Source organism: Hypanus sabinus, chromosome 13 (assembly GCF_030144855.1).
Source record: "Hypanus sabinus isolate sHypSab1 chromosome 13, sHypSab1.hap1, whole genome shotgun sequence".
In the NCBI taxonomy this organism is placed as follows: domain Eukaryota; kingdom Metazoa; phylum Chordata; class Chondrichthyes; order Myliobatiformes; family Dasyatidae; genus Hypanus; species Hypanus sabinus.
The window spans coordinates 23,509,097-23,526,583 of NC_082718.1; the positions used below are offsets into that span (position 1 = coordinate 23,509,097).

General features: G+C 44.9%; 1 protein-coding gene across 3 annotated transcripts in view; it reads left to right on the forward strand.

Annotated features, from left to right (window-relative positions):
- The window catches only part of taf3 (TAF3 RNA polymerase II, TATA box binding protein (TBP)-associated facto), a 243,060-nt gene that overhangs the window by 164,981 nt on the left and 60,592 nt on the right, over nucleotides 1-17,487 (forward strand). For all 3 annotated transcript variants that reach the window (XM_059987327.1, XM_059987328.1, XM_059987330.1), the window contains one exon: nucleotides 1,560-3,343. In XM_059987327.1, the coding sequence (XP_059843310.1) occupies nucleotides 1,560-3,343 (1,784 nt within the window). The remainder of the gene's footprint in view (nucleotides 1-1,559; nucleotides 3,344-17,487) is intronic.

Sequence of the window (17,487 nt, forward strand, 5' to 3'; positions counted from 1 at the left end):
AGGAACCCTGCAGGTCAAGCAGCATCTGTGAAGGGGTCATCCAGTCCTGGTGCAGACCCGAAAAGTTAACAATTCCTTTCCCTCTAGAGATGCTACTCAGCCGCTGGGTTCCTCCAGCAGTCTGTCTGTTCACATAGGATGAAAATTGTCTAATTCAGCCGAAGTCAGTGGTCAGATAAGGAGTTGAGAATTCATGATAAAGTTACACAATTTATAAAAGGAAAAAGTAGTGTTATTCATCCAGTTTTTAGCAGAAGGAAATTGTAATTTATTCGAAGACTGGAGGGACAGTGAAGTTATGGGAACATGAATGAAAAAATTTAGGTTTTATAGTCAGTGTATGTTGGATCATTGCATCAATTCAGTACCTTCCTGGTGAACTGGCGGATCTCTTCTGACTCACCTCAACGCCTGAGAGAATTGTCTATTTTGCATGATGCTCAGCAAGCTGGGCATCAGAATTTTTCCCAGCCATGTTGCTCTCTCTTTCCTTTCTCCGCCACTTCTCCTCCTCCCCAATCAAATCTTAACTCCTTCTGTGAATGGTGGCAAACTGTTAAGCAGCTAACTGGAGCACAAGGCTTCAAGAACATCCTCATCCTCTGTGAAGGTAACCCCAACATTGAGTGTTAAAGAATGGGTTGGAACATCAGCTACATTGTCTAATCAGAAGTAATGATGTAGATGGCAAATCTCAGCTTCTTCCTGAGATCTCCAGCATCACAAATACCAGTCTTCAACCAGTTCAGTTCAGTCCACGTTTTTTCAAGAAATAGCTCCAAAACCAGGCATGGGCCCAGCTGCAATACTAAAGGAACAAACCACACCTCCAGTTCAGTTGCAACCCTGACAATGTGGAAAATCGCTTAGGTATATTCTGTTAATTAAAAACAAGACAAATCCAGTCTATCTAATTATAACTCAAATAATCTGATCTCAATCATCAGTTGTAAGGTGTTTCTACATTCTCTCCATGATCGAGTGGATGCTCTGGGTTCCTCCCACACTCCAATCATGTATGGGTTTGGGTTAGGTTTAACTTGCTGTAATGGTGTCATAATCTCTGTATAACCAAAGTATACATAATAGAGTCTCAAGTGGTAAGAATGTGGAGCCAAATAGAACAAACCCTCCTGGAGAACTCAGAAGGATGATCAACGTTTCAAGCTGAGATTCTGTTTCGGGACCATTATATGTTGACTTTGAAATGAGAGATTAAAGTGGTTCAGGTGATACCAAAAATTGCATTGCCATGAATTAAGAATTAGGTACTTGTTCCCTTCATTTGAATAAACAATGTGTACATTCATGCATCCTGGCCAGAGTTCTTCATTTAAACAAAGGAAATGAAATCACTTTTTTCTTTCAGTTCATCTATTATTCCTGAAATATTTTATGAAGACATTTCTTTGAGAATGCCTCCATAACAAGTAACTGCCACTAATTGTAGTGACAAATTGAAGTAACAAATATGATTGTTGGCTGTAATATCATGAAAATCATAATTCTATTCAAATTGCAAGTTGCATCTTGTTAATATGTCGCATTTTATTCAACAGAGGAAGAAGAAGAGCAGGTCCCCACTGATGGAGGTACATCAGCGGAAGCAATGCAGGTCCCTCTTGAGGAGGAAGAGGAGGAAATGGAGGAGGAAGAAGCAGTTAACGATGAGAACATTTTGGGCAAAAGGCCACTGGAAAGCCCAGACTCGGTCGATTTACCAGTTGCAAAGCGAGCCCGAACAGCTGGATGTAAAACGGAAAGCCCTGAAGGTGTTTTGGAACCCAGAGAACCTTTAAGTATGATCAACTCTCAAAGAGTGCCTCCTGTTTTGTCTCCAGTTCCACCACCAGATCATTCTGACTCACTGCCACTTTCCCCTGAACCTCCAATGCTTGCACCAATACCCAAACCATCACAACTTTCAACCCCCAAAACTTCAGATTCTAAAGCATTTACATCTAAAGTCAAATCTAAGATCTTGTCTTCATCAACTCAAAAACCTAAATCCCCAAAAGGAACTCATTTGGCGCTTCTGGGAAGCCCCATTCGTTCCCCAAAAGCTTCTTTAAAAACGGACAAAAAGTCACCAATGCGCACAAAAAGTCCCAAAAGCCCTAAAAGTCCTAAAGTACCACCAAATGTTTCTCATTCTATAGCCAAGAACGAAATGCCAAACAGAACACCTTTGTCTGTCTGTAATTCTGGGCTTGAAAAGCTTGGTAAAGAAAACATTCAAACTAAACAGCAGTCACATACATCGATTGAAGTGGAGAAACCAACTCTTTCAGATATATCGCCAAAAAAATTGCCAGTGCCTGATAAGAGTATTGATGACTCTATCGATGCTGTTATCGCTCGTGCTTGTGCCGAGCGTGAGCCCGACCCCTTTGAATTTTCCTCAGGCTCAGAATCCGAAGGGGAAATCTTCACCAGCCCCAGAAGACTTACTATTTCAGAGTCTTCAACCCCACGGATGTTTTCCCTGTCCAGCAGCTTTAGTAGGGGGAGTGCAACCCCTGTGTCATCATCTGCCCCAACAACTAGCACAAATGTGTCATGGACGTTAGACGATTCTATCAATGAAGTTGTTAGGAAGGCAAGCATGGGTACACCCCCTTCTGTTCCTGCATCAGTTCCTTACCTGTCTTCCCCATCTGCTTCGCCGCCTACTCCGGAGCCTCTCCTCAAACTCTACGAAGAGCGTACAAAGCACACATCTTCATCTGATGTGAAGAAAAAGCTGAAGAAAGAAATTAAGATGAAAATTAAGAAAAAGGAAAAGGAAAAGCTGAAAGAGAAGGATAAAGAGAAAAAGGAAAAGGGTAAAGACAAGGAGAAAAACAAGGAGAAGGAAAAGGAGGCCAACAAAGAGTCTAAAGTTTTTAAAGAACTTCCTAAAGACCATGAGGCAGATCCATTTAAATTTAGACTGAAAGATGACGTTAAGGCAAAACATAAAGATGGGATCACAAAAAAGGACAAAGAAAAACACAAGGAAAAGAAGAAAGAAAAGGGTAAGAAGGATAAAGAAAAGAATAAAGATAAACATAAAGTTAAGAATGCTTTAGCACCAATCCCATTTGTTCCAAAAGAACCCCTGTTCAGTACCCCAAGCAGCATTAGGAGTCCGTCTGTTTTGCCTACTGTGCCTCCTATGGCTCCAGAAAGACTATTTGAAGAGAAACCTAAAGATAAAGACAAGAAGAAAGACAAAAAGGAGAAAAAGAAAAAGAAAGATAAGGACAAGGACAGGATGAAAGAAAAGGAGAAAAAGGAGAAAGAAAAGAAGGAGAAGGAAAAAGAAAAAGAGAAAGAAAAGGATAAGCATAAACATGAAAAGGTATGTAATACTATGGTAAAATGCTTTAAAAGTGAATCTTTAAAAATACACACAAATGAGGAGCTTAACAGGTCAGGCAGCATTTGTAGAGATAACAGTCAATGTTTCTTCTTCAGCCCTTTACCTCTTCTAACTATCACCTCTCTGCTTCTCACTTCATCCCTCCTCCCCACCCATTCATATCCCTACTAACCTATGACCTTCCCCTCTGGCTTTTTCATCTTTCCTTCCCAGTTTTGAAGAAGGGTCTCAGCCTGAAATGTTAACTGTTTATTCCTCCCACCCCCTACCTCATAGATGCTGCTGGCTGCTGACCTGCTGAGTTCCTCCAGCATTTTAGAAACCGAAACATAGTAAACCTACAGCACAATACAGGCCCTTCGGCCCACAAAGTTGTGCCGAACATGTCCCTATCTTAGAAATTACTAGGGCTTACCTATAGCCTTCTATTTTTCTGACCTCCATGTACCTATCCAAAAGTCTCTTAAAAGACCCTATCTTATCCATCTCCACCACCATTGCCGGCAGCCCATTCCATGCACTTACTACTCTCTGAGTAAAAAACTTACCCCTGACATCTCCATTGTACCCCAACACCTTAAACCTGTGTCTTCTTGTGACAACTATTTCAGCCCTGGGAAAAAGCCTCTGACTATCCACATGATCAATGCCTCTCATCTTCTTATACACCTCTATCAGGTCACCTCTCATCCTCCGTCGCTCCAAGGAGAAAAAGCTGAGTTCACTCAACCTGCTTTCATAAGGCATGCTTCCCAATCCAGGCAATGTCCTTGTAAATCTCCTCTGCACCCTTTCTATGGCTTCCACATCCCTCTTGTAGTGAGGCGACCTGTACTGAGCACGGTACTCCAAGTGAGGTCTGACCAGGGTCCTGTTTAGCTGCAACATTACCTCTTGGCTCCTAAATTCAATTCCACAATTAATGAAGGCCAATACACCAAATCCCTTCTTAACCACAGCGTCAACCTGCTCAACTGCTTTGAACGTCCTATGGACTCGGACCCCAAGATCCCTCTGATCCTCCACACTGCCAAGAGTCTTACCATTAATACTATATTCTGCCATCATATTTAACCTACCAAAATAAACCACTTCATGCTTATGTGTGTTGAGCTCCATCTGCCACTTCTCAGCCCAGATTTGCATCCTATCAGTGTTCCTCTATAACCTCTGACAGCCCCCCACACTATCCACAACACCTCCAACCTTTGTGTCATTAGCAAACTTACTAACCCATCCCTCCACTTCCTCATCCAGGTCATTTATAAAAATCATGAAGAGTAAGGGTCCCAGAGCAGATCCCTGAGGCACACCACTGGTCACCGACCTCCATGCAGAATATGACCTGTCTACAACTACTCTTTGCCTTCTCTGGGCAAACCAGTTCTGGATCCACAAAGCAATGTCCCCTTGGATCTCATGCCTCCTTACTTTCTCAATAAGGCTTGCTGAAATCCATTTTGTGTGTGTTGCTCTGGAATTCCAGCCTCTGAAGAATTTCTTGTGTTTAGTGAGTCATTTAATATTTAAGTATATCCATTGCAAAATTGAACTACTATCTAAAATATTAACTGTTCATCACAAATTACACTGGACAGCAATTTTTTTTCAAAAGTGTTGCTTCTTCAGAATTTTTTGTGGTTATGTTAGACCACCTGAAGCTGAACACAAATATAATTTCAGGACACTTATACTACATAGGAATTTGAAGAAAGGTGTTTTTATTGAATATAATGCATTTAGTTGCATAAAGGTGCTGATGCTTTGCAGTGCTGAAAATGTCTAGTTGATTATTTTCATTTGTACTCAGTGTCTGAGGCTTTTTGCTTTAGTGTCCAACCAACCAGCATTGATGGATTCTCATTGCCTTGATAACATTTCTGCATGACTGCAATGTCCTGGTGAAACCTTTCACCATGCATGTCTCTAACAGCACCAAGGGAAGAAGTCTAAATGGGAATGCAGAAAATGAATATTCAGTGCTATGTTGCACTTCATGGTTTTGTGTGCTTGAAGCATGTTGTCAGCCAGCTGCATATAGTTCGTTGCTCTGTAGCTGCCAAGAAAATTTTCAACAACATCCCTGAGTGCTTTCCATGCAATTTTCACTGATCCCATTAGAAGTTCTTCGAATTGTCAGTCATTGATGACCTGTTTGATTTGTTGACCAACAAAAATGCCTTTCTTAATCTTGCCATTGATAATTCTGGGAAACATCTGTCCCAAATTTTGAAATCCTTCATGCTGATTTTTGTGTCTGGTGACAGCAGATTCCGCCTTTGCAGTCTTGAAGCCAGTAATTCTGCCTTAGACAAACCCAAGTCTCTGACCAGGTCATTTAACTAAAAGTGAGTTATCAGATGAGGCTCACTGGACATAAAGGGTTCAAAATTAGTGTCTGTATCAGAGTCATTTTCCATTTCTGACTTTTGTATTGTGGCATAAGATCATAAGTTATAGGAGCAGAATTACGCTATTTGCCCCATCAAGTCTGATCCGCCATTCAATCATGATTGATCCTTTTTTCCCTTCCTCAGCCCCACTCTTGGCCTTTTCCCCGTTACCTTTGATGCCATGGCCAATCAAGAACCTATCAATCTCCACCTTAAATACAGCCAATGACCTTGCCTTCCCAGCTGTCCATGGTAACAAATTCCAGAAATTCACCGCCCTCTGGCTAAAGAAATTCCTCCGCATCTCTTTTTTAAATGGACACCCTTCTATCCTAAGACTGTGCCCTCTTGTCCCAGACTCCCCCACCGGGGAAACATCCTTTTCACGTCTACTCTGTCTAGGCCTTTCAACATTCAAAAAGTTTCAATGAGAACCCCTCTCATCCTTCTAAATTCCAGCGAGTACAGATTGTTTGCCTCCTCTAGACTCCAAGACTCTGGTGGCTTCTGTACAGGAAGACTATCATAATGTGACACGGGTCTCATAGCTGAGGCGAGATTGAGGGATTCATTGGATTCTTTGCTTTTAGCAGAGAAACCAGATGCACCAGTTAGACAGAAGTAGAAGTCTGTCACATGACCCTTCTGCACCTACCATACCATCAAGCCAGCAAACGGCATTGACTTCCAAGTACCTCTGAGCCAAGTGCTAAGATTTGATAGCACATGTTATACAACATTTGTGAGGGACCCAGGCTTTATCTTGGTCACCAAGTTTACATAGAAAGTAGAACTCACCGGCTTTCATGCTCCGTCTTTGAGATTTAAGTATACACTCGCCAAAAATAAACAGAAAGTATCAAGGCTGTTGCAACATTGGTGAGACATTTTGCTTTCACAAATACTCCTGAAAATGCAATTACTTCATTATAATGTGTACACACAAGTATGTGCATAGAGCATGCGCAGCAGTGTGATTGCAAACTGCTATATATGTAAATGCAATGCAATGAACAGTGTGTGCATGATGTTTCATTAACCTTTCTGAAACCTGTCCTGCCATGTAGCATCCACCCTGACTAAGCATGACCAGGCATGCCTGTTCAAGGTAGAAAACTTTTCAGCTTACGTTATGAGCAACATTTTAATTGACTTGAATCATGAATTGAAATACCAAATATAGGCCATTAAAGAATGGTGTGTGATGGGGAAACTTCATGGTGCTTTCATGATCAGCAGCTCAAAATCTGTAAGATACACCCAAAAGTATTCAGGAAACAAAATCTTTGTTGTCCAGTGTTATTTATGTAAGAATATTGATCTTATTTCTTTTAAGGGCCGATTTTGGGCAGATGGCAAGCTACAATAAAACCCAGCGGCAAAACTTTAAAAACCCACACCCATCCCTTTTTTAAACTGAATCATTGGGTTATTTATTTATTTGTTTATTCAATGCTATGGAACTCTCTTTTCTCATTGAAGTATTTCCATTTGCATAAACACTAGCCATTTGAGTTGGTTTGCAATAGAGCAGTTTGATAAAATAGTAGTTCAAAATATTGATTGAATCTGTGTTATTTTGTGGACTTGTTATGTTGGTGCTCCGGAGTCTCTGGTGAAGCTTGTAGTCTGCCACCACCACACACTCAGGTGTGTTGGTTGTTAACACAGATGACACACATCACTGTATGTTTCAATGTTCATGTGATAAATAAACTTGAATCTTGCATCTTGATTTCATAAAATATAATGTGAAGTGCTCTGATTGGCTGGTTCTCAGTCTTCTCAAGTTTGTGGTCTGAATGATGTCTTTACTGAACTTCATATTCAGCTCTGAGATCTTTTCTCTTGCTGCATATTATTCATTGTAAAGAAAATCATGGAGCCAGAAGACACCAGATGTTCCTAGATACTATTGTAATTTAGATTAATCTGCTTAGATAAGCTTCGAAGTTAGGGTTTTTGTTGCTGCGAGACAGGATTTTTTTAAAAAATTCAGAGATCAGCCATAATGCTTTCACTTTGTGATGGCACGTCACGGGTGCCATAGAAGAAATGTAAAGCAGCAGAGTATTATCAGTTTGTGCCTTGAGGTATGCAGTAAAAAGAATCTAAATCACTGAAGATTAAGGGAAAAATGCAACATACTCCAAAAGGGGGCTTTTGTGACTGGTATTATTTATCCAGGTGAAAAGAATGATGCTCATATATAAGACTGTGAACAAATCCACTGGCAATGTATTTCTAGCACTCCACAAAGGAGTCTTATGTTGGTGGCCCTTTGCTATCTTGCTTTGAACCCTGTCACCAGCCTCCGCTAGTCCTCTTACTAAATTCAGCTTCTGTTAATGTTGTCTTTTCCTTTCAGCTTTACAAACTCATATTCATTCACAACTACTTCAAGTCCACACAGCCTTGCAAAGCATGGGTTGTATGAGAAATGTCTTATTTGTATCAACTAGTGATAATTGAAGTGCCATCTTCACCAGACTGCAACTTAATTCATCACAAAGAATTTATTTAAAATTTAAGAACATGGGTATAATTATGATATTTAAAGATTATTGTGTTGCTCAAAGTTATAAGTTTACATCAGTGGGAAGTGGAATCAGTCAAATATATTTTAAATAAATTTTGTCCAACAAAATGTATTAAATCACAAACTTGACCTTAATTCATTCAAATTAGAGTCATAGAGCACTACACAACAGAAACAGGCCCTTCAGCCCATCTAGACTGTGCTGAGGTGTTATTTTTCCCAGTCCCATTGACCTGTACCTGGACCATAGCCCTCCATACCCCTCCTGTTCATCTACCTATCCAAACTTCTCTTAAGTGTTAAAGGTGAACCCATATCCATCACTTCTGTTGGCAGCTTGTTCCACACTTTCACCACCTTCTGACTGAAAAAAGTTCCACTTAAACATTTCACCTTTTCACCCTTAACCCATGATCTTTCGTTCTAGTTTCATTCAAAATTCTTCAAAAATAAATTACAGTAGGGGACAGGCTAAAGCATGAAGTGGAAGGCTTCATAAAAAGCATACGATTGTCTTTAAGCCAAGATAGCCTTATGGAAAAAAGAAAATTGAAGATTTATGAGAATACTAAATTGTATAGTTTACTCAGAAATAAGAAAGAAGGAAACATCCTGGTAAAAAGTGATTGATACCAGAGAACTCCAGTGGCTACGTCTTTACACAAGTGATTTGCTCAATTTTACTCAATTGAGAGACAATCTGTGACCCAGTTGATGATAAATGGAAACAAATGGAGCACAATTACATTTAAACAAGAAACTAAAGTAAGGAGCACATGTTGAATTAAGTAAGTGCAGTAAGACCCCTCGGCCCACGATGTTGTGCCAACCTTTTAGTCTACTGCAAGGTCATTCTAACCCTTCCCTCCCACATAGCCTCTATTTTGCTTTCATCCATGTGCCTGTTTAAGAATCTCTTAAATGTCTCTAATATATCTGCCTCTACCAACACCCCTGACAGCACAACCCACATACTTATCACTCTCTGTGCAATAAAACCAGTTTCTGACATCCTTCCCCCACCCCACACATAGCTTCCTCCAATCACCTTAAGATTATGCCCTCTTTGTATTAGACTTTCTAACATTCTACCCTGATGAAAAATGGTGGGCTGTCTACTCTATCATCTTATACACCTCTATCGAGTCACCTCTTATCTTCCTTTGCCCCAAAGAGAAAAGCCCTAGTTCGCTCAACTTACCCTTATAAGACATGCTCTGGGCAGCATTCTGGTAAATCTCCACTGCATCCCCTCTGACACTTAGACATCCTTCCTGTGAACCCAGTATTCCAAGTGTGGTCTAACCAGTGTTTTATAGAATTGCAACATTACTTTGAGAGGCTGTTGAACTCAATCCCCTAACTAACAAGGCCAACATAACGTACACCTTCTTAACCATCCCTTCATCTTGTGTGGCAATTTTGAAGGATCCATAGATATTAACCCAAATATCCCTTTCTTTCTCCACACTACTAAGAATCCTGCCATTAATCCTGTACTCTGCCATCAAGTTTGACTTTCCAAAGATGACTAAATAGTCATCTGATACACTGAGATTTGCATACAGAGCATGTAATTATAACAAAAGGTTCATCCAAGGCCATATTAGCAGAGGGAGTCAGAGAAAATGCAATTTTGAAATGTACTTAATCCCTGATATTTGTTAGATCCAATGTGAAATACTGGTTGTAATAATAAGTCATTGAAACAGAATTAAACCATTCAGCCCATCAAATCTGTTCTGCTGTTCCACCATGGCTGATTTATGCCCTTAAATGCTCATACTAATTAAGAACCGATCAACCTCAGCTTTAAATATACCCTATGACTTGGCCTCACAGCCATCTGTAGCAGTGACACCCACAGATACACCTGGCTGAAGAAATTCCTTTTCAGCTCTATTCTGAAGGGATGTATTTGTATTTTGATGCTGTGCCCTCTGGTCCTAGGCTTCCCCACTACTGGAAATGTTCTCTCCATGCCCATTTTATCTAGGCCTTTCAATATTCAATAGGTTTCAATAAGGTCCCTCCCTCATTCTTCCAAACTCCAGAATCTTACTGTGGGGGGAGTGTAGTATCGAGGAATCAAATTATTCCCATATGGGAACCTTGAGTTTTGAGCAAGGATGAAGAGGTTACCATTTTCCAGTATCCGTCATCAAATGGAGTGCCTTCACTTCCTCTTGTAGTCTGACAAGGAAAATGCAAAGGTGGTGCGCCATGAGATACCATACCTTCCTTTCCTTTATTTGTTTTCATCTTCATAAATTTAGATTCAAATTATTGTTATATGCACCACTGTGCATACAGTGAAATTCTTTGCCCATGTGAAGCTCACAGAGCAAATGGTGTACATGGTAATAATTTAAAACTTCAGTGATGAGCACAAAACAACCAAATGATGCAAACATAATAGTGCAAAAAGAAATGCTGAAGTGATAATAATGTAATAACTGAGAGAGGTAAAATTCAGAATTAAGGTTGTCAGTCTGATGGTCTTCTTCAGAATGGGAAAAAAAAGTCATTTTTTTTGCTCATCCAGTCTACCCTCAGAACAGGCCCTTTGTCCCACAATGTCCGTAATGATCATGCCAAATTAAACTAAACCTATCTGTCGATATATGATTCATATCCCTCCATTACATGCAGTTTTTGTGTGCCTGTCTAAATGCCTCTCATACACCATTATCGCGTCAGCTTACACCACCAGCCCTGATGGTGTGTTCCAGGTGCCTGCTCCTCTGTGTGGGGGAAAAAACATAACCCATATATCTCCTTAAATTTTTCCCTCCTCCCTTTAAGTTATGCCTCTAGTATTTGACATTCCTACCCTGAAAAAAAGACTGACTATGTGCCTTCTTGATGCCTTTCATAATTTTATCAACTTCTATCTGGTCTCCTTGTAGCTTCCGACGTTCCAAAGAAAACAGCCCAAACTTGCCCAACCTCTCCTTATATCTAATATTCTGCAATCCAGGCAGCATTCTGGTAAACATCTTCTGCACATGTCTGAAACCTCCACTTCCTTCCTGTAATTGGGGCAACCAGAAGTGCACTTAATGTTCCATATACAGCCTAACTCTTATTGAAAAGTTTGCTCTTGCCTCTACCGATAAAGTAACACATCAACCCATCTCTCTCTGAGCCCTACTTTTCAAATCTGAATAAAGTGCCTTGATTAGTAGGTTTTGAGGATATCTGTGTGCTTAGTTTAATATCCATGCAAGATACAAGGTACTTCATTGGCACTTAGTATATTAATTACCACGAATTTGGTGTGCTTCCATAAAAAACTCCTTAATAAGAACTGTAATAGAGCATATTGTTCTATGATTTTGCCCTGCGCCTTTAGCAAATTTGAGTAATGACTGGTCAAATTAGACTGGCATCAGGGTAGACCAGTTAGCAGAAAGCTTTACAGTGCCAGCAACCTGTGTTCAATTGAATGCCACTGTCTGTAAGGAGTTTGTATGTTCTCACCATGACCATGTGGGTTCCCCGGGTGTTCTGGTTTCCTTCCATATTCCAAAGATGTGCGGATTAGTAGGTTCATCGGTCACATGGGTATAATTGGGCATCACGGGCTCATTGGGCCAGAAGAGCCTGTTACCATGCTGTATATAAATCAAATAAATACAAGTATCCGTTTATTAGTAACTGCAACTGCTAAAGAAGCAACATGTTCAAAAGAGGTCCAGTTTCTTTCCTTCTGGTTGGACAATGATTGCTGAATGATTGTAGATCTGTAAGTAACCAGTCTCACACAGACTGAAAAACAAGCTTAATCGTTTCCATCCACTGAAAGATAAATTTACTTACAATTCTCAGAACAAACTAGTGCAGTGTAACAGCCTTTATCTACTTACTGATGTTGTCGCTACCTTTGCCTTGCCCTCTCTGATTAATTGCTGTCTTACCATTACACATAAGAGTATCCTGCTATGCTCTTTATGGCCATATCATTACAGGGCACCTAACCTTTACTTTCCTTATCTGCTTCCCTGAAAATAATGCTGTGATATGAATTCACAGGTAATGGCAGCCAGTAGTGGCATGCATAAGTAGCCATTTGTCAAGTGAGAGCCAAGGCATGATTGCTTGCAAAATGTTCAGCCATGAGGAGAGAAGAGCACATTGTAGCTGAATCGATTTGCACCTAAATTTCACATGCTTTAACCTCCCAACAAAACTGACTAAATGGAGCTCAGAGCTAATAGCTATTCCCTGCCCTGAGAAATTCTCTATAAACCAGAACAGCTTCTTGTCCTTTTGATTCAGTAAAACATCAGAACAAATCCACGAAAGAAAGATCAAAGAAAGATTTATTTGTCACATGTACATCGAAACGCGTCATTGACCAACACAGTCCAATGATGTGCTGGGGGCAGCCTGCACATGTCACCATGCCACGACACCAACGTAGCATGCCCACAACTTACTAACCCTAACTATAACCATATATCTTTGAAATGTGGAAGGAACCCAGAGTGTCTGGAGGAAACCCACGTAGTCACAAGGAAAATCTATAAATTCCCGACAAGCAATGGCAGGAATTGAACCCTGATCGCTGGTGCTACAAACCACTAAACCAAGTGATCGTTATGCTGATTGGATGATGCCAGGTACCTGTGATCCTGCTTCAAATAAGTTTTTCATTGTGCCTTTGCAGACATAGCAGTGGATATGAGAAAATGCTTGATTTTGACTCGGGTTGAGTTTTCTTCACTTCCTATCTGGGGAAGATTTTCTTGCAGATCGGCATTTTTTTTCAAGTTTCGTTAAAGAGGTCCTTTTATTCACTTTAATCCTTTTGATATGTAGCTGTGACTAATCTCAGATAGGGAAAGTTAAATCCATTCTAGAATTAAAATAAATAAAGCTGATTAGATAAAGGCGTTTTAAAAAAAGATCATGTTTTAACAATAATCTTTGTGAATCTATAAAAAAAAGGCTTTCCTCTTCATTCTATAATCTAGATCTAGATGATCAAATTGATAAGATTTTTAGATGAACTGCACAGATCTGCTAATAGTCTTTCTTGCAAATTCTCTGTTGGCAGAAACGGCAGGTTTTGATCACGACTATTCTTCATTTGAAATAAAGATAATAGTGTAGCGGTGTGCTACACGCAGCGCTAAAATTACGACACGGAGTCGGTAACTGCAGTGGAAGGAAAAACTCTATTCGAAATCCTCAGCCTCACTTTTAAGCCTCCCTCAACCTGCCCCCCGTGGCGCAGAGGCGCCAAAGCTCTGTGCTCGCAAACCCCCGGAGGCTATCTAATTGTGAACCGGTTCGAATGTGCCAGGAAATGGGTCGCCACATAACCCCCCCCCCCCCCCCAGAACCAGCGATACACCCCCCAATGTCCACAGTCTGGGCCAGAACCTGCTTGGGAGTTCGGCCTCTGCGCCGAGGTGCCGGAAACTCGGCCGGTTGCGCCAGGTCCACATGGGCCGGTTTGAGGCGGTCCACCGTGAAAACCTCCTCTTTCCCCCCAACGTCCAGCACGAACGTGGACCCGTTGTTCCGGAGCACCATAAATGGCCCCTCATATGGCCGCTGCAGCGGTGGCCGATGCCCGCCCCTTCGTACAAACACAAACTTACAGTTCTGTAGGTCTTTGGGTACGCAGGTCGGGTGCCGCCCGTGCTGTGAAGTGGGTATGGGGGCCAGGTTACCGAGCTTCTCACGTAGTCTGCCTAGGACTGCTGCGGGATCTTCCTCTTGCCCCCGTGGGGCTGGTAGGAACTCCCCGGGGACGACCAGGGGCGCGCCGTATACCGACTCGGCCGACGAGGCGTGCAGGTTGTCCTTGGGCGCTGTGCGGATGCCGAGTGGGACCCAGGGAAGCTCATCCGCCCAGTTGGCTCCTCGCAGGCGGGCCATGAGGGCCGTCTTCAGGTGACGGTGGAAACGCTCCACTAGCCCGTTCGACTGTGAGTGGTAGGCAGTGGTGTGGTGCAGCTGAGTCCCCAAAAGGCTGGCCATAGCTGACCACAGGCTGGAGGTGAACTGGGCGCCTCTGTCGGAGGTAATGTGGGCCGGTACACCAAAGCGAGATATCCAGGTGGCGATCAGGGCTCGGGCGCAAGATTCGGAGGTGGTGTCGGTGAGCGGGAGCACCTCTGGCCATCTTGTGAACCGGTCCACGATAGTCAGGAGGTGCCGCGCTCCGCGCGACACTGGCAGGGGGCCCACGATATCCACATGAATGTGGTCGAAACGCCGGTCGGCGGGATGGAACTGCTGCGGTGGGGCTTTGGTGTGCCACTGCACCTTGGCCGTCTGGCAGTGCATGCACGTTTTGGCCCATTCACTGACCTGTTTGCGGAGTCCATGCCAAACGAACCTGCTGGAAACCATCCGGACAGTTGTCCGGATGGAGGGATGCGCCAAGTTATGAATGGAGTCGAAAACACGGCGCCGCCAGGCTGTCAGGACGACAGGACGGGGCTGGCCGGGGCTGACGTCACAGAGTAGGGTCCTCTCACCCGGGCCCACGGGGAGGTCCTGGAGCTGCAAACCGGAGACTGCGGTTCTGTAACTCGGAATCTCCTCATCCACCTGCTGTGCCTCTGCCAGTGCCTCAAAGTCTACCCCTTGGGAAAGGGCATGAACGGTAGGGTGAGAGAGCGCATCCGCCACGACATTGTCCTTACCCGAGACGTGCCGGACATCCGTCGTGTATTCAGAGATGTAGGACAGGTGGCGTTGCTGGCGGGACGACCAGGGGTCGGACGCTTTCGTAAATGCAAAGGTAAGCGGTTTGTGGTCTGAACGCGGTGAAGGGCCGACCTTCTAGGAAGTACCTGAAATGCCAGATTGCCAGGTAGAGCGCCAACAGTTCCCGGTCGAAAGCACTGTACTTGAGCTCGGGTGGCCGCAGGTGTTTGCTGAAAAACGCCAGGGGTTGCCAGCGACCTGCGATGAGTTGCTCCAGCACCCCACCGACTGCCGTGTTAGATGCGTCCATTGTGAGGGTGGTAGGGGCGTCCATTCTGGGATGTACTAGCATTGCGGCGTTCGCCAAAGCTTCCTTCGTTTGAACGAAAGCGGCGGCGGACTCCTCGTCCCAGGTAATGTCCTTGCCCGGACCCGACATCAGGGCGAGCAGGGGGCACATGATCCAGGCAGCTGAAGGGAGGAAGCGGCGGTAGAAATTGACCATACCTACGAATTCCTGAAGGCCTTTGATCGTGGTGGGTCGGGGAAAGTGGCGGACCGCATCTACCTTAGCAGGCAGAGGGGTTGCCCCGTCTTTAGTAATCCTGTGGCCCAGGAAGTCAATGGTATCGAGTCCGAACTGGCATTTGGTGGGGTTGATTGTAAGACCGTACTCACTCAGTCGGGCGCAGAGTTGACAGAGGTGGGACAGATGCTCCTGACGACTGCTGCTGGCTATGAGGATGTCATCCAAATAGATGAACGCGAAGTCCAGGTCCCGTCCCACCGCGTCCATTAACCACTGGAACGTCTGTGCGGCATTCTTCAGGCCAAATGGCATGCGGAGGAACTCGAAAAGGCCAAACGGGGTGATGAGAGCCGTTTTGGGGACGTCGTCAGGATGCATCGGGATTTGATGGTACCCTCGGACGAGGTCTACCTTGGAGAAGATCCATGCGCCGTGCAGGGTTGCTGCAAAGTCCTGAATGTGCGGCACAGGGTAGCGGTCCGGTGTGGTAGCCTCGTTCAGCCTGCGGTAGTCGCCGCACGGTCTCCAGCCTCCCGTCGCTTTGGGCACCATGTGCAGGGGGGAGGCCCATGGGCTGTAGGACCGCCGGATGATCCCCAATTCCTCCATCCTCTGGAACTCCTCCTTCGCCAGTTGGAGCTTGTCTGGGGGAAGCCGCTGAGCGCGGGCGTGGAGGGGTGGTCCCTGGGTCGGGATGTGGTGCTGTACGCCGTGCCTGGGCATGGCCGCTGTGAACTGCGGTGCCAGAACCGATGGGAAATCCACCAGGACCCTGGTGAAGTCGTTGTCGGACAGCGTGATGGAGCCGAGGTGAGGGGCTGGCAACTGGGCTGCACCCAGGGAGAACGTCTGAAAGGTCTCGGCGTGTACCAGTCTCTTCCTGGGCAGGTCGACCAGTAGGCTGTGAGCTTGCAAAAAATCCGCACCCAGAAGTGGTTGGGCTACGGCGGCCAGTGTGAAGTCCCACGTGAACTGGCTGGAGCCGAACTGTAGCTGCACCTGACGGGTGCCATAGGTCCTTACTGTGCTGCCATTCACGGCCCTCAGGGGGGGACCCGGTGCCCTGCTGCGGGTGTCGTAACTCGTCGGAGGTAAAACGCTGATCTCAGCCCCAGTATCGACCAAAAACCGGCGTCCCGACCTTCTATCTCACACATACAGGAGGCTATCCCGATGGCCAGCCGCCATAGCCATCAGCGGCAGCTGGCCCAGGCGCTTCCCGGGAACTTGCAGGGCGGGCGACAACGGCGGGCTTCTGCGCCCCACCGCTGGTGGTAGAAGCACCAGTGTTCATTGGGCCGGGGGTTGGCGGGCTCTGCGGCCGGGCCTGGACTGGTTTGCTGCCGGGAGCGTGGCTGGGAGATCTGTGCGATGGACGCCCCGCTCACCTTTTTGGCGTTCCACAGCAAGTCCGCCCGGGCTGCCACCTTCCGGGGGTCACTGAAATCCGCGTCGGACAGCAGCAGGCGTATGTCCTCGGGCAGCTGCTCCAGGAATGCCTGCTCAAACATGAGGCAGGGTGTGTGTCCGTCGGCGAGAGACAACATCTCATTCATTAAAGCCGATGGAGGTCTGTCGCCCAAGCCATCCAGGTGCAGTAAACGGGCAGCCCGTTCGTGCCGTGAGAGTCCGAAAGTCCTAAGGAGCAGGGCTTTGAATTCCGTGTACTTGCCGTCTGCCAGGGGCGACTGTACGAACTCCGCGACCTGGGCCGCTGTGTCCTGGTCGAGGGAGCTCACCACGTAGTAGTAGCGGGTGTCTTCTGAGGTGATCCGGCGAACGTGGAATTGGGCTTCGGCTTGCTGGAACCATAGGTTCGGTCGCTGTGTCCAGAAACCCGGCAGTTTCAACGAAACTGCATGAACAGAGGCGGCGTCGGTCATTTCTGGTCCAAAAATCGTTTGGACCGTCGGGGTCACCAATTGTAGCGGTGTGCTACACGCAGCGCTAAAATTACGACACTGAGTCGGTAACTGCAGTCGAAGGAAAAACT